This window comes from Indicator indicator, chromosome 6, assembly GCF_027791375.1.
Source record: "Indicator indicator isolate 239-I01 chromosome 6, UM_Iind_1.1, whole genome shotgun sequence".
In the NCBI taxonomy this organism is placed as follows: Eukaryota; Metazoa; Chordata; class Aves; order Piciformes; family Indicatoridae; genus Indicator; species Indicator indicator.
The window spans coordinates 39,130,504-39,154,550 of record NC_072015.1 but is presented as its reverse complement, the minus strand read 5'-3'; the positions used below and the strand labels follow the sequence as shown (position 1 = coordinate 39,154,550).

General features: G+C 42.7%; 1 protein-coding gene across 1 annotated transcript in view; it reads right to left on the bottom strand.

Annotated features, from left to right (window-relative positions):
* MOCOS (molybdenum cofactor sulfurase) overlaps nt 1-3,628 on the bottom strand; it is a 238,669-nt gene extending 235,041 nt beyond the window's left edge. The window contains exon 1 of the mRNA XM_054381619.1: nt 3,499-3,628. Coding sequence (XP_054237594.1) covers nt 3,499-3,628 — 130 coding nt within the window. The remainder of the gene's footprint in view (nt 1-3,498) is intronic.
* Nucleotides 3,629-24,047: the final 20,419 nt, after the last annotated feature.

Genomic DNA, 24,047 nt, shown 5'->3' with positions numbered 1-24,047 from the left:
CTTCTGGCTGAAGATAACATACACCTGCATCCTGACCTTGACAAGCTAAGTTTAACAAATCTCTCTCTGCTCCTTGGCCCTCTTCCCTCTCTTGCCTGCTTGGGAAGGGGGGGAGGTCCATTGGGGAAGAAGCACAGCCCCTTCTGGGGGCGAGGGGGGCTTGGTTGTGTTTTTCTGTTCATTGTGCATATTTGTAAATGTTGTGAATAGTGTATATTTGTACATATTCATTGCATTTCATCATAGACTGTAGTTTTGCCTGTAAATACAGCTTCATTTGCTTCCAGACCCAGCTAGCCTGGTTACTGTTGGTGTGGGAGGGGGATTTCAGCTCTCACACTGTGACATAGGCAAGTGGCATTATTACTGTTGTTAGTTGTGCATAATCACAGGTATCAAAAATATTCTTACTACTAATGTAGAAGCATGATTTACCACATGACCATTGTTGAAGTATGTGACAGTGACCAATTTGACATTAAATGTTATAGCACATCTTGCCTCAAAACAATCAGCAGCCTTTGAAGACTATGTGATTCTAATGCACGCTGGGTTTTATTTGGGAGATAGATATCCACATACAGCTATCTTAGAGGAGAATACTGACACAACTGGAACTTGAATGGTACCTTGGGATTAAATGCTGCACTGCAAATCACAAGTCAGCCTTTTATTTTTTAAGCCATGATACAAACTGAAGCTGATATTTTCTTTGCTATGATAAACATCAAAGGAGCATATAAATCCTCATTATTTAACAACAGAACCTGCAAACTCCTGCTAATGTTTTTTATCCGTTTCTAAAGCACAATTTACAATCCTACACTGCAGATAAGGGGGCACTGCTCACAAGATTAAAGTCAAGGTCACATATTGCACATACCCTTCTGCTTGTGAAACAGGGATCTGTTTCACAGACTTCACGTGTATTTTTAAGAAGGAGCTGCTCTAGCCACCAGTGAACAGCCCTTGAATTACAAAAGTGAAGATAAACTCTGTCTTAAAAGGTAAAATTTAAGGCCTCAGTGCCAAAACAGACTCCTGCTGATTCACAGAAGTACTTCCTTTTATCCTTTCACAAAAACCGAAGGGGAAATCCCCAACACTCTTAGCACAAGCCTCATTTGCCTTCTAACAGAGGAAAAAGTGAAACCCCCACAAACTCTGACAGGAACAGAGGTTATTATTATCACATGCTGCTCATAAAATGGCACTTCCAAAATGTAGCATTAAGCTTAATTAATGCACATTTAAATAGAGGCTCCAAAAAATTCAGTTTGCATAGAAAGTCAGTGGCAAAATCTGAATATTTATCCAACTTTAGTGATGGAAAGATCTTTGAGATGTGCACCAAGTAAACAGAGCAAGAAATTACTGTTAACCATCTAAAAATAGAGCTCATTCTCTTTTGCCCAGTGGAACCAGTTAAGACCTCTCTTCAGTAGAAGGGATTAAATTGCAGCACCTTTGTGCAGTAGGGAGACATCCAGCAGAGATCAACTGCATGAACATAGCGAATCAGTGTTTGCACAATCAGGATTTATTCATAAAGCTAACCCAAGGCCACGGGAAAAGAAAAACTTCTACCTTATCCCCTAACCTGCATCTTCTGGCAGGTCATTACAAATCTTAAGTAGTTAAATGCCTGAAAGCCCCATAACATTCAAATACAGAAAGGCCCAATACATTAAAATTCAGAAGGGGAAAACAAAGGGCAGAGGGAATTTGCAACCTAGGTCACCTTAGCATGGACTATTATGTGATTTCAATTAGCTAATATTATGACAGATTCTATTTTATGCCCTACATTTGTTTTGGTTTGTTTTGTTTTTCTGGAAATATTCTAAATTATCTATCATCCACATCTTATTTTAGCAGGCTGCATGACCAAAGTATAACTTGTAAGCCTGCATTAGCCAAAAAAATTTCAAATGGGGGTAAACTCCTAATGCTCTGCCTGTGCAGTAACCTCCATTTGGGGATCCAGACTGATCCCCCAGACATCCACCAGAAGGCAGATACACTTTATTTGAAAACTGGGGAGCCTCATGAGAAATGAGCCCGATTCTCAGGAGTTTTGAAAAGTCACCTGCACAATGTCTAAATGCACTGGAACAGGCTGCCCAGGGGGGTTGTGGAGTCTCCTCTGGAGACTTCTGAAACCCACCTGGATGCCTTCCTGTGCAGACTACCCTAGGTGATCCTGGTTTAGCTGGGGGGTTGGACCTGATGATCTCTTGAGGTCCCTTCCAACCTCTGATATACTGTGAGACTGTGATACTGTAAATGTTTCAGTTACAAAATGTACTTTTTGGAACCTTGGCCTGAATTTAGGACATCGGTTTCTTGTTATCAAACTTTCACTGATGCAAATAATATCACTAATTCCAGACTGTGAAATTAAGTTACTGAAGCTTAAAGAAAAGTTCCTCAATCTGCTGCTTGACATCAGGGGATTTTTCCACATCCCTCAAGAGGCAAAGTCTATCTCCATTTTTTACTAGACACCCATGTGTGAGAAAGCCTGCTCTTCATTTGATCACCAAAATTCAAAGAAGTAAAAAAAAAAATGAGCAGTAACACAGAACTCTTAACAAAGAGTGGCCTAAGTAACAGCTCCAGGACATACAAACTGATGTTATTTACATTTTCACTAAGTATTTTGAAGTGCTAATGTCAAGGGCACTTGGTATCTCTTTTAAGTAAAATAAATTATTGTAGTATATGCATCATGATTAGATTTGACAAAATCTGTTCAAGCAACATTTAATGGGGAGGGGAATCTCAGAATTAACCAGGCTGGAAAAGACCTTCAAGATCATCTAGTCCAACCTACCACCCAACACCATCTAATCAACTAAACCATGGCACTAAGTGCTTCATCCAGGCTTATTTTAAACACTTCCAGGGATGGTGACTCCACCACCTCCCTAGGCAGCCCATTCCAATGGCCAATCTCTCTTTCTGGGAAGAATTTCTTCCTAACATCCAGTCTAAACCTTCCTGGAGCAGCTTGAGACTGTGTTCTCTCCTTCTGTCACTGGTTGCCTGGGAGAAGAGACCAACCCCTACCCTATATAACTTGCAGAAGTATTTTAAAACGACACTCCTAAACGTCCTTTAGTAGGCGAGGACTGCTTTATCATTTTAATTTGTTCTTCCCACCCCTTTCTAAATCTCACTTTGCATCATGTTGCTGTGCCTAACAGCACCTCCGCGGCACTTAACGCCGAAGGCGAGGGAGAAGCGCACGGTCAACAGAGACCCAGAGCAGCACAGTCTCCACGCCCCGCTACCGACCAGTGGGTTGCGACAACTTGAGGGCGGTGCTTTCGGTCACTAACCCCTCGCCTGTCCCCGCCTCTCCCTCGCACCCGAAACTTCTCGCCCGGCGACGAAGGAAGCCGGGACTGGCCTGGACCACCCCCGCCCCCGTCACGCCCCCACTGCCCTGCCCACCCCTCACCCCTCCGTGTGGGTTGCGCCCGGCCGCGGTACCTCGGAGCCGGGAGAACTCGCGCTCCCGGAGGTCGCGCAGGTCGCCGCCGTACCCGTACTGGTACCCGGCGGGGCAGGCGGCCTGAAAAGCACGGAAGGAAAGCAGCTCTCCTCGCGGCGCCCCGGACATGCTGTGGGCTGCAGGCGAGAGGAGGCGACAGGAATACCAGCGCGACTCTACCCGGGCAGCGAAGCCTCCACACCAGAGGCGCTGCGGGCAGGCACTGCCAGCGGCCCAGCACAGCCCGGCCTAGTACGACCCGACCCAGCCCGGCCCGGCCCCGCCGTGCCTTGCTCCTCCCGCCTCCCGCCTCCTGCCTGCCCACCCTGCCCCAGGAGCGGTAGCGGGGCAGGGGTTGGAGTAGGGCAGTGCCCGCAGCGGTGTGGCTGAAGCCGAGTCGGTGACCGGGGCCAGAACAGGGAGGTGGTGAGGGACGTGTGTAGGTGGGCCGTGAGCCGGGCCTGGCCTGGATCATCAGAGGGCTGGAGCTCCTCTCCTATGAAAACAGACTGGGAGAGTTGGGGCTGTTCATTCTGGAGAAGAGAAGGCGCTGAGGATGACCGTATTGTGGCCTTCCAGTATCTTAAGGGACCTACAAGAAAGCTGGGGAGGGACTTTTTAGGGTGTCAGGTAATGACAGGACTAGGGGGAGTGGAGTAAAACTAGAAATGGGTAGATTCAGATTGGATGTTAGGAAGAAATTCTTCCCCATGAGGGTGGTGAGAGACTGGAACAGGTTGCTGAGGGAAGTGGTGGAAGCCTCATCCCTGGAGGTTTTTAAGGCTAGGCTGGATGTGGCTCTGAGCAGCCTGGTGTAGTGTGAGGTGTCCCTGCCCATGGCAAGGGGGTTGGAACTGGCTGATCTTTGTGGTCCCTTCCAACCCTAACAATTCTATGATTCTATGATTCACATCATAGAAGACGCTTCAGCACACAAAGGACTAACTCCCACTCTGAAGGAAGTTGGCTTTGAAGGAACTTGGATTTGATTCTAAATAACTTACTAGCAGAAAAATCCCTGAGAAAGACGGCTACCCCTGCTTGCTAACTCACTGCATGTCCCCCGATGCTGTCAGGATTGTGACTAATGACACCCATTAGATGCTTAGTGCCATCTTGATAGCTGAGAAGTATTTTAAGAAAGCAACGTGAGGGAGGGAAGCTATGCCTCACATCACTGCAGGGTGCAGTGGGAAAGGTGCAGTCTTGGTAGTCATAATCCCATAAACCTCAGCACTGTTCAGCCCATTGTGGTCAATCACTTGCAAGAGAGTAGTCATGTGTCATACAGCCACATTGCTTAATCTTTTCCCTGTGAGGGCCAGTGTTGATAAACATACACAGATTAGCTGGTTGAGAAGATTCCTAAACCAGAAGAGCAAGAAGCTTGAGTTTGTGGTGATTTGATGGGATTAGCTGTGAAGCCAGCCAGACAGGCTGCCTCTAGTTTCCCTACCATTTCTGCCCTCCTGTTCCACTAATGCTCACCACTTCTTTGTAACTTTGGTCTGTGTATTTGCTGCACACTTTGTCTTCTACTTGTCTTTAAATTTGATTAATCCTTTTTCTGCCAGTCCTCACACAAAGCCCCATCCCTTAGAAAAATAGCAACTATAATGAGATGGGGAAAAGAGTCTCAAAGGCATGGCTGACAATATTCTACTCTGTTTCCACACTCCTTTTCTAGCCCATGTTTTTAAATTATAAACTCTGGGACAGAAACACGTTTTTCTGCTATTAATGAATGCAGCTTTTCAGTGTTCCATGCAATCAGCTGCTCTTCCAAGACAAACCTCAGTCCCCGCCTTAAGCAGTAGGTAGTGAACGTCTTACAGGCTTAGGCCATAAGCACCAATGCTCAATAAAAGTATTTAATTTCTACCAATAAAAGTATTTAATTTCTACTAGTGTTACTACTAAACTTTATGGTCAAGGGGTTTAACAGTTATTAAAACATGATTCGTTGCAACAGCATCACAAAGCTTTGTGTTACTAATGAGAATCCAGAAGTTCAAAGGAAGACTTGATCACATAATCCTCTGATTTCAAGGAGCTGATTGTATTGCAAATATGATGTGCTCTGACAAACAGTAGCTAGGCCATCTCATTAACTCATTCTGGCTAATTTCACTGGCAGGAGGCACTAGACAAAGATGTGGGGAAAACTGAGGAAAACACAAACCCAGAAGTTATTACGACAAGGATAAACCCAACGTGTTTGAAGAACTTCAACCCAAGTATAGAGTACCTAAAGTGAGTATGGTTTGGGCTTCAGATTTTACTGCTCATCCTCACCCATACCACCTGCCCAGGCAGGGCATTTTTTTCATGAGATGCCTGTTACAAATCAGTCCTGCACACAGAAATCAGTATGAGCGATAAAGCAGGACTGGGTTTAAAACAATAGGTTTCATATCATAGCACATCCACCATGTAAATGCGTGCAGCATACTAATGCTTTTTTCCTTTTAATATAATATATCCAGAAAATATAAACACTTTTGATCTCTGACAGGGCTACAAGTGTCACAGAGATATTTTACAGTAAATTATTAATGTGAATCGGAGAGTCATAATCTTGCTGGTTGAGGCTTAGTGGTACTGACTTTAAATTACAAACAGCTTTTTCCAGTAATGAAATCCAGAGTGTTCTCTATATCCACATGCAGAAATGCAGACAACATTTCTGCACCCATAATAGATGCAACACATCCATGTGTGTCTTTTATAACCATGGAGTTTACAATTTATACCTGTAATCACAAGCTACCAAAAAAACATTTTCAGCATTTCATCTTTTAGGTACTGGCAATTCTGTAAAAAACTGAGTTCTCTGTTTCTTTGACAAAGCTTTGCAGACTTAAATCTGTACCTAAATATGCAGCATTATTTCTCATCCCACTTCCCATTCCTAAAGGCTTTCCATTATCATTAGGTTGTTCAGCTTGAGAAATTCAGGATCTTTTGTGCAGACTAAAAAAGCAATATGAAGCAAATGTATTGTGAGCTACTGTTACCAGTTAAGCTTCATTATTTTCAATATATTACTTGGAATTATTTTTGTGTGGGTATGTTTTAAGATCCTCACTGTGTCTGTTAGATAATTTGTTTGACATCTCTCTTCAAACACAAAGCTCAAATATATCCTATGCTGTTGACCAATTTTGCCACTTCTGGTAGTACACAGGTATTGTGAATACTTATTTTCATGAGGAATGTTTGTTATACAGTCCTCTACATAAAAAATATTCATTTTCAAACACAGGAACTTTCATTTGAAGATGCTGTTACCTTTAGTTTCTGAAGTCCTAATGGACAGTGGTGAAAATGCAGATCATTTTTGTTAATTCAAAATAATCCTGTTCTTAGTGACTTTTGACAGTCTTTTCTGCACCTGCAGATGGGTGCCATGCTCTAGCAGAGAGCTGACTAAAGTAAAAATACTTTATCTATACAGAGAATTTGATGTAAGATCTAGTTTTTTTTTTTCTTTAATTAAAAAAGCTAGAAACATTGTGAAAAGAGATTAACTCCCATATGGGACTAGAAGCTTTAATGAAGTGATTATGCTGACCTTTTCAATTTGATCCTTCCCAAAGTGATTTCTACTAGCCTGCAATTAAAAAAAAAAAAAAAAAAAGTAAGTTTTTTTTTCTTCAGTGGAGTTTTAACTACCTGAAATCCTTCTGTACTAAATTCTGAAAGGCACTGCAGCCATCATTTGTGGCTTTAGAGATATATGTATGACGATAATGTTTGCCATCAGTAATGGGAAGTAAGTTAGATAGGATATGCTGACCAGCAGCCAGGGTTTTACACACCTGTAAGAAATTTATTGGGTAAAACTGAACTGGGAGAATGTTAGTATGTAATAGTGTGTGCTTCTCCAGCACAGTGAAATAAACCATATCAGAGAAGGGAGAGAGACGCCTGGGTTTGACACAGTAATTATGAGAACAGAAAAGGGAAGGGCCTAGGTTCCAAATATTTAGACACCCATAATTCTTAAGTATTTCACATTTAACCCTTGAGCACCACTGAAAACGCAAACCTCCATGACTCACATTATGTAAAGGCATTTATGAGAGTTTTGGGTTTCTAAATACATGGTAAGTCTTTTGCATGTTTTCATTTAATCAGAGAATCGTCAGAAGTATTTCTGAATAGGCTTTGATACAAAACCCTCTGGATTACCCAGCTGGTTTGTGCAGAGGAGGTGTTTGAAAGGTGGTGAAGAAGAACAGTTGTGTAAATGCTAATCTCTACTCAGATTTTCCATCAACTGTGACATTTTGAATGCTTTTGAATGACATTGAATGCTTGTGGGTTAAAATCAGAGGGAGGCCACACAAAACTGACATCCTGGTTGGAGTCTGTTATAGACCACCCAACCAGGACGAGGAGGCCGACGAGGTATTGTATAAGCAGCTGGAAGCTGTCTCAAGGTCATCAGACCTTGTCCTTGTGGGGGACTTTAACCTACCAGACATCTGCTGGGAACTTAATTCAGCAGAGAGGAGACAGTCCAGAAGGTTCCTAGAGTGCATGGATGACAACCTCCTGATGCAGCTCTTAGGTGAACCTACCAGGGGCAAGGCTCTGCTTGATCTGCTGTTCTCAAATAGAGAAGGACTGGTGGGAGATGTGATGGTTGGAGGCTGTCTAGGGTGCAGCGACCATGAGATAGTGGAGTTTTCAATATGCAGGGAGATAGGGAGGAGCAGTAACAGAACCCTCACTTTGGACTTTCAGAGGGCAAACTTCAGCTTGTTCAGGCAACTTATTCGGAAAGTTCCCTGGGTAACAGCCCTTAAGAAGAAAGGGGTCCAGGATGGTTGGACCTACTTCAAACAGGAGCTCCTAAAGGCACAGGAACTGGCAGTTCCCACATGCCGTAAGACGAGCCGGCGGGGAAGACGACCGGCCTGGATGAGCAAGCAGCTCCTGAAGGAGTTAAGGGAAAAAAAGAGGGTTTATCGCCTTTGGAAAGGGGGGGAGGCAACTAGTGATATGTTTAAGGATGTTGCTAGATCATGTAGAAGAAAAATTAGAGAGGCAAAAGCACAGTTAGAAATTAAACTGGCCGCTTCTGTGAAAGACAACAAAAAGCATTTTTATAAATATATTAATGCTAAAAAGAGGGGCAAGAGGAGCCTCCACTCTTTATTGGACGTGGAGGGTAACATTGTAACTAAGGATGAGGAGAAGGCTGAGATTCTAAATACCTTCTTTGCCTCCATTTTCAACAGTAAGGCAGGAGGACTTCAGGATAACTGGCCTCCTGAGCTGGTTGATGGGGTCAAGGAGCATTGTTGTACTCCTGAAATCCATGTGGAATTAGTTCAAGACTTGTTGAGTCACTTGGATATTCACAAGTCCATGGGACCTGATGGGATTCATCCTAGGGTGCTGAAAGAGCTGGCAGATGAGCTGGCCAAGCCTCTCTCCATCATTTTCCACCAGTGCTGGCTCACTGGAGAGGTCCCAGAAGACTGGAAACTGGCCAATGTGACACCCATCCACAAAAAGGGATGGACAGAAGAACCTGGGAACTACAGGCCTGTCAGCCTGACCTCAGTGCCAGGGAAAATCATGGAGCAGATTGTCTTGGGGGCAATCACTGCGCACCTGAAGGATGGCCAAGGAATCAGGCCCAGCCAACATGGATTTAGGAAGGGCAGGTCCTGCCTCACCAACCTGATCTCCTTCTATGATCAGGTGACAGCCTGGTGGACGTAGGAAAGGCTGTGGATGTAGTCTACCTGGACTTCAGCAAGGCCTTTGACACTGTCCCCCACAGCAAACTCCTGGCCAAGCTGTCAGGCTGTGGCTTGGACAGCAGCACTCTACGCTGGGTTAGGAACTGGCTGGAGGGCCGAGCCCAGAGAGTGGTGGTGAATGGTGCCACATCCAGCTGGCAGCCTGTCACTAGTGGTGTCCCCCAGGGATCAGTGCTGGGCCCCATCCTGTTCAATATCTTTATTGATGATCTGGATGAGGGGATTGAGTCCATCATCAGTAAATTTGCAGATGACACCAAGCTGGGAGCAGGTGTTGATCTGTTAGAAGGTAGAAGGGCTCTGCAGAGGGACCTTGACAGGCTGGACAGATGGGCAGAGTCCAACATGATGGCATTCAACAAATCCAAGTGCCGGGTGCTGCACTTCGGCCACAACAACCCCATGCAGAGCTACAGGCTGGGGTCAGAGTGGCTGGAGAGCAGCCAGGTGGAGAGGGACCTGGGGGTACTGGTTGACAGGTGCCTGAACATGAGCCAGCAGTGTGCCCAGGTGGCCAAGAGAGCCAATGGCATCCTGGCCTGCATCAGGAATAGTGTGGCCAGCAGGAGCAGGGAGGTCGTTGTACCCCTGTACACAGCACTGGTTAGGCCACACCTTGAGTACTGTGTCCAGTTCTGGGCCCCTCAGTTTAGGAAAGATGTTGAATTGCTGGAGCATGTCCAGAGAAGGGCAACGAGGCTGGGGAGAGGCCTTGAGCACAAGCCCTATGAGGAGAGGCTGAGGGAGCTGGGACTGTTTAGCCTGGAGAAGAGGAGGCTCAGGGCAGACCTCATTGCTGTCTACAACTACCTGAAGGGAGGTTGTAGCCAGGTGGGGGTTGGTCTCTTCTCCCAGGCAACCAGCACCAGAACAAGAGGACACAGTCTGAAGTTGTGCCAGGGGAGGTTTAGGCTGGAGGTGAGGAGAAAGTTCTTCACAGAGAGAGTGGTGGAGTCACCATCCCTGGAGGTGTTCAAGAGGGGATTGGACGTGGCACTTGGTGCCATGGTTTAGATAGTCATGAGGTGTAGGGTGACAGGTTGGACTCGATGATCTTTGAGGTCTCTTCCAGCCTTCTTGATTCTATTCTATGATTCTATTCTATTCTATTTAACCTCAGATGAGTAGAGGAGCACAACAGTTTGTAAAACTGCTAAAGAGAAGTGGTGGTTTGACTCACTGGTAGAGCTGCAGACAACTCTTCACTGAGGCACAAGGGCTGGGCTCCCACAGGTGTTTAAACACAAGGCAGTGCAGTATCTCAGGTTTCTACCTCTCAGAGGCAGTGTCATCTCCAAGTATTCACAAAGGCTCTTTCCTGTAAGTCGTGGGCAGAGTTAAGGAAAAAAACCAAACATAGAATTCAGCTTGTAAGGAAGCAATTTAAAGTAATAGGAACAAATCCAGGCAGAAGTTGGGGAGATTAAGCTTGTAGGGAAATAAATTCTCTCCAGACCATCTGCTTGCCTCAGTTCTGGCTAGAGAGAAACTACTCCCTTGAGTTGTTATTGTGAACTGGCAAATGATAAATCCTGAAAGTTAATGCTTATAGGGTTACAGCACAGTGTCAAAATCTCTAATTCAAAACAGGGACTTCAAATCATACTGCACAGGACTACTGTAAAAGCTGATTTTACTGGGTCTTCTTAGTCTGGTAGCAAATTACATGCCACAGAAAAATATGTCATCTCATCAGCCTGCAACAAATCTGGTGAACGTGACTCCAGAGCATTGTTGATCCTGAGTCTTCTTCCCAGTCTATATTTACTGTCAAACATATTTAAAGCTTTATGCATTACCTGTTTCTGGATGGAAAAGGACTGTCCCATTTAGAACAAAAGACCTGAGCCCAAGGTCACTGGCATCAGTAAGTGTCATTTAGAAGTACTTTCTTGGACTGTACGTAATAATGGGTTGGGAGTTTGATGGTTTGTAATAGTGAAGAACTACAATGGCTAGCCAAAGAAAGGAATAATCACCTCGTGTTGAGTCTAAGAAGAAGATATATAATGGAAATGAGATTAAATTGCTGCACAATACAACTTGTGCCAATTTGCAGGTTAGAGTTTAGAGTCAGATGTGCTGAAGTGACACTGGAAACCTTCTTGCATTTCAACCTATGCCCTTTAAAAATTTTCATTTCAAGTTTTTAATGAGAGTTTTCCTGCAATTAAGAAGTACTCCATGTACTTTTAGAAGGAGCTGCATTTTTTTAACATGTTGGGAGGTAGCATTCTGTAATTGGAGTTGGCGACTGGCAAAGAGAACATGCACACTTGACCCTGCCAGGACGTCTCTTCTCCTGCTTCTGTGCGCGGGGACACATCCTTCTACAGCATTTGACTGTCAGGCACCAGCCTTCAGTCAGCTCTTCAGCTTGCTGAATTATCCCAGTAGAGCACTGGAAACAGATGATATTTATAGTACTTAAAGAATCAGGGGATTTGTGAAATGGAAATGAAAGAGAAGCAATTTCTGGTTTCCCTCAAATTAATAGAAAATATTAATAGCATGATGAAATAAGAGAATTTTGAACAGAAGTGAAAGCCAGGAAAGTCTGAGAAATTTGTTACATTGATGGTGCTCAGATTTTTATTTTTTTTAATCCTTACAAGGCCCTTTTAGACAGCAGCAAATGAAGAAATAGAAGGAAAGGAGCTTTGTAAATAAGACAAAGAGGGGAAACCAAGTCCGTCTCATAAAGGTTATGGCATGAATATAATGAATACAAATGAAAACCCATCACCCACAGCAACAAGAAGTTACTTTCTCTTTGAAAGATATACCTGAGTCTATCTCAGCTTTTCCATAGCAAGCCAAAGCTGTAGGTAGCTAAATATTTCTGTGCTGGCAGTGCTGGCATGTTTGCTGCATAGCCTTGTCCTGACAACATGACAAGCCCACTATTTCTTAGAGTCAGAAATTCTTGAATGAGAAATTACTGTCACTTTGGAAAAATGTCACTGTACAGCTTCACATCAAACTTTTTCAGCAGCCACATCATCCAAAGTCACTCTGTGTACATCATATGAGCTCTTCAGTCAGAAGGCTGTGGCCAGGTACTAACTGCAAAAATAATCTGTTTTGCTTGATGAGATGCAGCCAAGGGCTTCTTGTGTTCATTTGTGCTGCAAGAATTTCTTGATAGCAGCATCTATGCAGTAGTTAATAGACATCCCTCTGCACCTAATCAGAACTAATACCATGTAAATCCTATCAATTCTAACAAGCTACATTTTTGGTCATTGAGGCTGTGTGTAAATAAACCAAAATGTCACTCGTCCATGTTCCAAAGTCAGTGCTGTTAACAGAGACATTAGTTTGCAGCAAAAGAGACAGCAGCATGCCACTGTTTGCAAAACTTAGTATTGGCAAAGAAAAAAATGTATTCACGATAATACATTCTCTACCTTTTATGACTCAGGGTTCATTTCCAAAAGTTGAAGAAAAGAATGCGCAAAGTCATCTAATGTATGTGTGAAATATGTATGATTGGAAGCGTGATTCTAATTGGGTCATACAATTGCAATGTCTCCTTGCCTTTGATGACAATGAGCAAATTTCCAAGCATAAAGCATGACAGAAAATTATGAAAGCAGCCACCAACTTTTAACCATTCTATGCTAAGAAGTGGAAACCATTCCAAAGTACTGTGAACTGCATTTCTTTCTGCATAGATCATAAAGGCAAAACTAACAGTACCATTGGCCTTGTATACAGGAATTCAGGAAAGGATTCAGCCTTAACAGATACAGCCTTTCAGCCACATGCCTTGGCCCCTTGTTTCTTGTGCTGTGCTACTATACAAGAGATGATTTTTCTTCAACCCAAGTCTCCCACTTCGCAGGCCGACAGAGGTTAGCAGTACTGCAAAAATATGACAGCTTTCAGGAATTAAGCAAGGGGTTATGTTTCCTGTCACTCCCAGCAAACTGATAAGCACGCTAAAAGCAAATGAGCCAAACAGGCAATTGCTTTTTCATATGAATGTGCAATATTATAGGATTCAGGGGTGGAGGGGAAGCAGTTGAGATCAGGATGACACCAATTCCACTGAGCCAATGGTAAAGCTGACATTATAGAGCAGGACAGGCTCTTTATCACAGGAGGGATATGCATATTTTTGTGACTCAATAAAATATCGGAGGCTTTGCAAACTTATGTTCATCTTATGACTGGTAAACCTTACACAAAGAGACATGTAAAATTCCATGCAATGCAGAATTAGGACTTATCTGAAATTTTTTAATGCCGATATAGTTTTACTCATCAGTAAGCTCACATAGTACATTGTGGCAACATATAAGCATGGGATCACAGAATCACACAATTTCAGGGGCTGGATGGGACCTTGAAAGATCATCCAGTCCAACCCACCTGCCAGAGCAGGATCACCTTAACCAGATTACACAGGAACTCATCCAGGCGAGTTTGGAATATCTCCAGAGAGGGAGACTCCACAACCCCCCTGGGCAGCCTGTTCCAGTCCTCTGTCACCCTCACAGGGAAAAAAAATTTTCCTCATATTTACATGAAACTTCCTATGCCCATTGTCCCTGGTCCTGTCATTGGGCACCACTAAGAAAAGCCTGGCTTCATCCTCTTGGTACTCACCCTTCACATATTTATAAACATTGATGAGGTCACCTCTCAGTCTCCTCTTCTCCAAGCTAAAGAGCCCCAGCTCCCTCAGTCTCTCCTCATAAGGAAGATGTTCCATTTAATCATTCTCTGGGGCTCTGTGCTAGACTCATACAACATTTCCCAAGGTTTGAAAAAAATGCTCCTTTTTAAAATGACTGATGTTTATTGCTGCACCACAAAAAAGAAAAAAAAAAGTGGAAGATTAAGGAGGGTTGTCACCTTCTATTAAGAGTGAAATCTGTTCAAATCATGAGAGAGACCTATTCATCACAGTATTTCACAGTCTCACAGTATATCAGAGGTTGGAAGGGACCTCAAGAGATCATCAGGTCCAACCCCCCTGCCAGAGCAGGATCACTTAGGGTAGTCTGCACAGGAATGCATCCAGGTGGGTTTGGAAAGTCTCCAGAGAAGGAGACTCCACAACCCCCCTGGGCAGCCTGTTCCAGGGCTCTGTCGCCCTCACTGGAAAGATGTTTCTCCTCATGTTGAGTTGAAATCTTCTATGTTCAAGTTTGAACCCATTGTTCCTTGTCTTATCACTGTGAACCACCAAAAAGAGCCTGGCCCCCTCCTCCTGACACCCACCCCTCAGATATTTACAGACATTGATCAGATCCCCTCTCAGTCTTCTCTTCTCCAGACTAAACAGCCCCAGGGCTCTCAGTCTCTCTTCACAGGGGAGATGCTCAAGTCCCCTAAGCATCCTCATGGCTCTCCCTTGGATTCTCTCCAGCAGGTCTCTGTCTCTCTTGAACTGGGGAGCCCAAAGTTGGACACAATGTTCCAAGTGTGGTCTCAGCATGGCAGAGCAGAGAGGTAGAAGAACTTCCCTAGCCCTGCTGGACACACCTTTCTTGACACATCCCAGGATCCCATTGGCTCTCTTGGCCACAAGGACACTTTTTTGTCAACTCTGTCATGCTACACTCCAACAGAATAATGAAAAACTATTATCTTTGGCTTGCATATGTGCAACAATCATCTCTGAACACTTTCCAAATCCTGGTGCAGGTGATGTTAATAGAAAGCATCAGAAAGTGAGGAGTGATGCTGGGGGATTCAGAGAGGCTAGTCTGTGCAGACACAGTCACATTATTGTTTGAACAGAGCTTTATCCACATAATGCACAGCTCTGCCCTGGGTTTCTATGCAGCCAGGGTGAAGCCACTGATTTAGGAAAAGTTACATAAAAATTTGAGCGTTGTGAACAAACTCCTTTCTGAGATCCACTGTCCTTAGAGCCACACCCAAGACTTTAAATCCTGGGTGAGTCTTGGCTTTCACAAGTTAACAACATTAGTACACTTGTGCTGTTATGTTTGACTACTATAATAATTATTGTAATGTTAGTTTAGTAAAAGTGACTCCATTACCACTTCTTAGTTTAACAGCAAATCTATGTATGAAAAACATATGTGGTGAAACTGTCCACACTATTGTCATAATACCTATTGTTGAGTAAGCTACTTAGGTATTTAAACAGGTTGGAGAAGCAGCTCTTTTTGGCAGAATCCAATTTACTCTCATTTTCATTTTTTATTTTTCCCATAATTTTTATGTTAAAGCAGAACTTCAGCCACTCTGACCTGATCTCATTCCTAACCTGCGAGCAATTCTTTTTTGGGGGTTTCTTTGCTATGATGAAGAATGGACTAGGACAAGGACATTGACATAACTTCCACTGAGATGTCATGTAAGGCAGAAGACTTAATTCTTACCCTGCAAAGCTCCCATGGCAAAAAAACCAAACCAAACCAAACCAAAACAAAAATCAGACCCAGAAGAGCAAAGTTCAAAACCTGAAAAGCCTCAGTAATGTTTATGTGATTATACAGGAACTATAAGACTGTCAAAATCTTCATTCTACAGTGTACTGCCTTGTGGTGGGAAAACTAGTTGCTAATATGAGAAGACAGAGAGAAATTAGCCAAGTGACAAAGGCTGTGCAAAGTTGCCAATGCTGCCATGCTGGAGAACATTGCCCACTGCATTCTCTAGCCCATGTGCCCTCCCATCTGAAGAACAGGGTGACCTGGTGACCCAAAAAAACCCAATTGCTTGGCTTCCCCAAGCAACACCTGCAGGGGAAAAGGCTCCTGTATTGAGTGATGTGTGTATTTAACCTAGAAGGTTTCCCTTTTTTTTTGGTAGCCTGAGTTTTTTATGCATAGCTTTAAGATGCCATTACCAGTTCCCCTGAACTCATCAGTACTGAATTGTAGAAAATAGCTCAGCATTTTTGCATTTCCATCTGACACTAATCAGGGTTAACTGATGATAATGGTAAGGGTAATTAGTTTTAACAGGCACTAAGTCCCATACCCAAGCCTCTTATAACTGAAATAGAACAGCAGTCAAAATGTGTCAAGAAAAAAAAAGTAACATGGCTATATCTGGTTATCTGCAGTTGTAGGGGAGTGGGAATTACCTGTGCATTTGTATGCACTTGCATACGTTTGCATGTATCAAACTGCTTTGGAAACAATGAAGCCTTGTCCAGTGTGCAATTCATTGTTTTTTTGTTATTCATGTTGCCTGAAATGCAGCAAGCTGAGGTTTGCCAACAAGCACTGCAGTGTAAGACTGGGAAGTTGCACTGCTTTGTCCAGGAAGAAATAATGCCTTGAATTGTTTTTTTAAATTACATGAAGCTGTGAGTTTCAAGTATGTCAAGTTTAGCTAAATCTTGTAGATTTGCTTTTCTGTTTGTTTTTGTTTGTTTGTTGTGGGTTTTTATTTTTGTTGTTGTTTGGTGGGTTTTGTTTTTTTTCCTCTCAAGTTCTGTGAAACATCCCATTTGATAGAAGAGACTGCAGAGTCAAAAACAGAGGTTACAGTTCATCTGACTAATGCAGTGGCTTGAAACCTCAGGCAGGAGTGTCATACAGAGGACTGAGGTAGAATCATAGAATCAACCAGGCTGGAAGAGACGTCCAAGATGATCCAGTCCAACCTATCACCCAGCCCTATCCAATCAACTAGACCATGGAACTAAGTGCCTCATGCAGCCTTCTCTTGAACATCTCCAGGGTCGGTGACTCCACCACCTCCCTGGGCAGCCCATTCCAATGTAAAAATACATCCCATTCCAATGTAAAAAACTCTCTCTGTGAAGAACTTCCTTCTGTGACAATATGCAAGAATTAAAATACTCCGTCTCTCACTTGGTCTTCCCACACACCTCTCCCATCTCTTTTGCCATCAAATGTTTCCTTGTTGTAAACCTGGCACCGCTTGCGTTGGTGTCAGGCTGCTGAGGACTTACCTCCCCAACAGTGCATTCTGGTGACCCACACCTGAGACTGGCCTACACATTGTGTGCTGGGACCCAGGTTTCCACACATTATTAAAGTTACTGTTTTACTGAAATGCCAGGGACAGGGTGAGGGAGGAAATCACCAAAAATCATTGCTAGCTCAGTTTTACCTTCAACCACAGTAAAGCACAAAAGGTGAGGCAAATTATTGGTCTGGGGAATTCAGCAGAGTGTGGAGAAAACCACATAACCTCTTTGAGCCTTAAGAGCACCTTTAACTGTAGAGGCAGGGCAGAACAATCATATCCTGAGGTTAATGCAATTTACATTTATAGAATTAACTTATCCCTTAAAGCCTGGCTAATATTTGAGACTGAGACACATATATTTGAGAAGATCCAAGATTGTCTTCTCAGGATGAAGAGGAGATGACCGCTCCCAGGACTGCAGCACAACAATTGTGACTTCTGTGGCTAGGCTGATGGAAAATGACTGGGGATGTGATCAGAGGATGACAAGAAAAGTTTATGCTTAGATGGCATAAAAGCCTGATGCTAAATTTTCTTAAGATCTTTAAAATATTAAAATAAGATATTAAAACAGTAATGCAGGCACTTGTAATCCCACTGAGTTCAATTACTTGTAATTTCTGTGTCTTGTTTTAGACAAGCAAATCTGATAACAGGGGGGTTAATCTTTCTACTGACTTACCCTAAAATGCTACTGTAACTCCTTTCAAAAGAATAATCCTCCTGCACTTCTGTTTTCATAGTAACAACCTGGATTTTGAACACCACAGTGCCACAGTATCCCAGTCTCACAGTACATCAGAGGTTGGAAGGGACCTCAAGAGATCATCAGGTTCAACCCCCCTGCCAGAACAGGATCACTTAGGGGAGTCTGCACAGGAATGCATCCAGGTGGGTTTGGAAAGTCTCCAGAGAGCGAGACTCCACAACCCCCCTGGGCAGCCTGTTCCAGTGCTCTATCACCCTCACTGGAAAGAAGTTTCTCCTCCTGTTGAGCTGAAGTCTTCTATGTTCAAGTTTGAACCCATTGTTCCTTGTCTTATCACTGGGAACCACCAAAAAGAGCCTGGCCCTCTCCACTTGACACCCACCCCTCAGATATTGATAGACATTGATCAGATCCCCTCTCAGTCTTCTCTTCTCCAGACTAAATACCCCAGGGCTCTCAGTCTCTCTTCATAGGGGAGATGCTCAAGTCCCCTAATCATCCTCATCCACCAATAACAAGACAAACTAGAGAAGATATTTTACAATTTTATTATGACCTACTTGATCCTTGTGCATGAAAGCTGGATGGCCACTTAGCATTTGGGTTACAGAAGCAACAAGTGTGAAGGTGATTATAATTCCACTTTCAGCTTAACACTGAGAAATGAGGTGACTGTTAGCAAGGTATCCTACCTCTCACCAGATTTCTGTGCAGTTTTTTCCAAACAGCTTTCAGTCTACTGCTAGCTCCACATAAGTAAATTGCATTGCTGAGTTATACTACTTCCACCACTTAGAGGAATACCACAATCCAACTCAAAGATTTTTAAGTGTTTTATGAATACTGGCACTGAGCATGTCACAACTACTCTATGAGAGGAGTTACTACTGTGCAATGCATTTCAAAATCACCAGGGAAATTTTGGGGAGGACTAGGCATACATCCAATTACATAGGTTCAACTAATGCACTGTGAATGTATAGGTCATAAGACCAAAAGCAACTGGCTATAATCCCGTGGGCATACTTTGCAGCGTAGATCAGAGAAATCCTCTGAATTATTTCACCACAACTCTCTGGGCTCAGCCATCCAGCCAGTTTTTTTACCTAGACAAAAGTAACCTATCCAGACCATGGGCAGATAGTTTCTCCAGGAGAATGCTGGTGGGAAACAGTGTCAAAGGCTTTACTAAAATGTAGGCAGAAGACCTCTACAGCCTTTCCTTCATCCACTACATCACCTTGTTGTAGAGGGAGATGAGGTTAGTCAAGCAAGCCTACCTTTCATGAACCTGTGCTGGCTGGGCCTGATCCCCAGGTTACCCTGCACACATTGTGTGATCATACTAAAGATGATCTTCTCCATAACCTTTGTTAGCACTGAGGTCAAGCTGACAGACCTGTGGTTCCCCAAATCCACCTGACAAGATGAGAGGATTCCAGGAAACCTGTGGCAGAAGAGGTTTCCAAAGTAAGCCCAGGGTCTCCTTGAACCATGCATCAGGAACATCAGCAGAAATGTTTATATGAACACTTGTCAGTGAAGCAGTTACAAACCCCCAGGCCTGGTTTGAAGAGAGTGAGCTCTTAACATTTTTAGGAGCATAAAGTGTTGTGGCAATTTAAAACCAATAGTCCTTTCTCCTTGTTATAAGGCAAAAAAAAAAAAAAAGTCTTTCATTTTGCTAATTGCTTCTGGGTTTAATCTTAGTGTTTTTTATTTGAGTCTTCAGGAGCTGGAGGATTTAATTTTTAACACAAGCTGCTAGCAGTGCTGATGGCATATTTCTGCAGTGATGAGCTCTCTAGCAGAGATCCTTTGGATCTCCATTCTTGAGGGCCAGCTTTGTTAAAACAGAAAGTCAGTTAAAAACTATATAGAAGAGGCTTACTTTTTCTGGAAATGGTTGAGGTCTACAAGTGTCATTAAAAAAAAACAGAATTCTTGATGTATTTTTACTAAATGCCTGATCTTAGAAAGTTTTACTCCAGGAGCCTAATATTGCCTCCTATTCTTTGAGTCATTTGTGAGAGTAAAGCAGGGTGCTAAGGTGGTGTGGGTGTCAAAAGGCAAAGAGAGCATAAGTAGTGATAAGAGATGAAACTCCATGATTTTGATGAGACAAGCACTCGCTATGCAGAGAAGGATGTAAAGAAACTGAGAACATTTATAGTGCCTAATTTCATCTGTAAGCTGATTAAACAAGTTCCAGGGAAGTAGTTTTCTATGCAAAGATGCCAAGCCAATGAAATTTAGGTGTGTGTCATCTAGTTGTATTATGACATGCTGACAAAGATTTATCACAGCATCTTGATACAGTTGGGATGGTTTGGGTTTAACCACACATGAAAGTCGTTTGCACATTTACTTACAACAAAACATTTTCAGTATGGGTTGTTTAAATTTTACATCCTGTGAAGAGATTAAATTTTGATTAAACCTGCCATTTCCTAAACAATGGACATTCTATTCTTTGACTAGCCCTGTTTAGTGTATCTCCAGAAGTGCACTGAAGACGTGCTTGGTTTGCAAATAATCTTTTCTTGCTCCTTTCCTTATTCAATTCATCATAATCCTGCTGGGTTATTTTCCAAGACTACTCATTAGTCATAAATGTTTTGTGTGAAATCTTGTCCTGAGGTATTCCTGCATAGCCTCAAGGTTTCTGATTGTGCTTTCTGTGACAGTTATCCTCTCCTTTGCCTTTGATATGTTTTGTCAATGGTTCTTAACAAACAATTCAGCTGATAAAGTACAAGAAAAAGAAATTAAAGCATCTCTTGGCAGTGGTACCTCTTCAGGGCAAACAGGAATAAAGCACAGTAAAAGTGTAGTTGTGTCACTCAAATTAGCAAATGAGAGTCTGAAAGTGCTCTGTAAGAGATATGGTGAGGAAACTACTGCTTTAATATAGGTTCATTTCAGCAAAGCACTATACTTGAGAAGAAATTACTTGATCCCACTAGAAGGGTTTTTTTGAGATCTAAATTACTGTCTTCTAACACATGAGAGTTACTCTTACACTAACAGACTACAATTTTTAAAGACAGATAGAAGTCCAGAAAAAAAATGGAAGCATGGATACACAATATCTGTGGACAGTATGCTGATGCTAAGCACTGCAAAGTATTTCTGAAGTTGATAGTTACCCTCTTAAAAAGGCATAGTCAATGTGAGGAAAAATTTAGGACTGTTAGCTTTGAGATCTCTGCATGCCACTGGCAAAGAATGATGAAAAATACAACATCAGCATACTGCTCGGATATAAAAATCTTGATGCTGTCATAACAATGTCAGATTAAAGAGGGAAAAATAGCCCAGTTCAACATTCTGGCAGAAGTGAAAGAGAAGGAAATCTGCTTTGCTTATCTCTAAAAGATCTCTTCTGCTATTTAACCCTCCTTTCGTCATCATGTCATTTAACATCAGTAAGAAATGCTTCATTTCATTGACAGCCTCATCACAGCAGTCCTGGGGAAACATCTAGACAGGTGTCCAAAACCAAGCACACTGAAAAAGCTTAGCTAGAATAATTCTAATCAACACTATTTCAGATATAAACTCTCTTAATATAACATTAAAAAGACTAGGGAAAGAGTGGAACACAATTATATTTACCTGCATTTAAAATCATTCCAGCTAGTCTTCAGATTTGAATACTGTGTTGTTTAATATATCTGCTACCATTTTGCATCACAATATCCCTGTTGTGCTACAGACAAAGATAATAGACAGGTGGTATTTTAAATGAGTCTGATATCAACCCTAGATTGAAAACTGGCTGCACCACAAGTCAAAGGTATAAAACCAGAAAAAAAAATTGTAGTTTGATGCTGAGCTGATAAGAAGCTGAGTGTGGCACAGGTAAGCAGTAGGGCCCATTTTGTTCAGCATCTTCAGCAGCAGATTTGATGAGCAACAGAGCACACCCTCAGCAGACTCATAAGGAGGTTCACTCCAGAAAGACCTTGGGGAGTGACCCAGCAGGAGCCTCAAAAAGCTCAGCAAAAAGCACAAAGTATTGCTTTGAGAATGTGACAGCACAGCTGGAAGACAACTAGTTGGGGAGCAGCCATGCTAAAAAGGACCTGAGAGTTGCAGTGAACACTACATCAACCATGAGTCAACTCTGTACTGTCATCGTGCTGGGCTACAGGAGGTGAAGCTTTGCTCTCATTGCTTGCTGTTGAAGAAGGAATTGGAATATTGTGTCCTGTTTTTAAACTCTGAGTTTAAGAAAGATACTGAGAAACTGAAAGGGTCAATAACTGGGACCTAGAGCTGCTCCTATGAAGCCAGGTGAAAAGACAGCTGAACTTAGTTTGCTAAAGATAAGACTAAGGGGTTATTTGCTAAAGGCCAACAACTGCATGAAAGAGTTAAAAGACAATGGAACCAGCCTCTTATCAGCAATGGCATGCATTGTAAAATAAGAGGAAAAGGTCCAAACTTGCAGCTTGAGAGCTGTGCAAATAGCATAACAGGAAAATTTTCTTCACTATGAGAGTAGTGCAGCACTAGAATAAGTATTTTTTTGAGGGGGAATGATGGCAATTTCTGGAGGATTTGTCTAGCTGGCTACATAAAATCACTGCTAAAAATCTTCTCCAATGTTGGAGACACATGCTTTTAAGTGTTTGAAGCAGGCAACCTCCAGAGGTCCCTAACAATCAACACTTCCACAACTGTGTCATCAGTTGCTAGAGGTCTGGCTGCAGCTTTTGTCAAGAGCACAGAGCTGGCTTAACCCAGTTCTTCCTCTTTTCCAGTTGAAAGGACTGTCATGACAGACAGCTCTTCTTTCATCTCTCAGGATTGATCTAGTTTTTCCAACATTAACACCAACCTACTTTGGAAGAATGTGAGGCAACAGTGACAGAGTGCCTCAAAGCAATCTCTGAAAAGCTCCCAGTCAAGAAAACAACTGTACCTCTATTTCTACCATCTTCATTGATGTGCTCTAGAATTAGTGGAGTCTTGCTGATTTAATATAGACAGTCTCCCTTTCCACCTCCAGCAAGAACACATGACACTTTTTACCTATATAGCCTATAACTGTCATAATAAAGACTACTTTAGAAATATTCATGTTAGAATAGAATTTGACAGCATCTTGAATTCTTTGCAGCTTTAATTTCCACATCCCCCATGGGGGTTCTTATCAGCCATGGAAAACGGTCTGGAGAAAAACTTGGTTTCTTTAAAAGTTTTAGACTTCTCAGGTGTAGCTTTTGGATACTTGCCTAGGTAACAAGTTTCCATACTAGGAAAGCAAAGGGGTATTAAGTGAAAATTTCTCTTTAAAAAATATAAAACAGTGTATATTTTTAACGTTCACCTTTATTTCTCATAGAGCTGACATGAGAAGAAAGGGCTGAACTTAACATAGGTGTTTCTGTTGATCCATCCTGAGGTATTCATGGAGGATGGAAATTTTAGAAAGTGGCTTCTGTTACCAATATGGGACAATGAAGTTTTTCAAATTGAAATTTATCCTCACATGCAGAAATTGTATCCTGCTTCATTCCACTTCAGGATTTCAAGCTAATGTTATACATGTCATCAGGAAGGCAACAACTATAAATTTATCACAGTCTCACAGTCTCACAGTATCTCGAAGGTTGGAAGGGACCTCAAGAGATCATTGGGTCCAGCCCCCCTGCCAAAGCAGGATAACTGAGCGTAGTCTGCACAGGAATGCATCCAGGTGGGTTTGGAAAGTCTCCAGAGAACAAGACTCCACAACCCCCCTGGGGAGCCTGTTCCAGTGCTCTGTCACCCTCACTGGAAAGAAATTTCTCTTCATGTTGAGCTGAAATCTTCTATGTTCAAGTTTGAACCCATTGTTCCTTGTCTTATCACTGTGAACCACCAAAAAGAGCCTGGCCCCCTCCTCCTGACCCCCACCCCTCAGATATTTACAGACATTGATCAGATCCCCTCTCAGTCTTCTCTTCTCCAGACTAAACAGCCCCAGGGCTCTCAGTCTCTCTTCACAGTGGAGATGCTCAAGTCCCCTAAGCATCCTCGTGGCTCTCCCTTGGATTCTCTCCAGCAGTTCTCTATCTTTCTTGAGCTGGGGATTATGCACAGCAATACATAATTATTAATCATTAAGAAACACAAG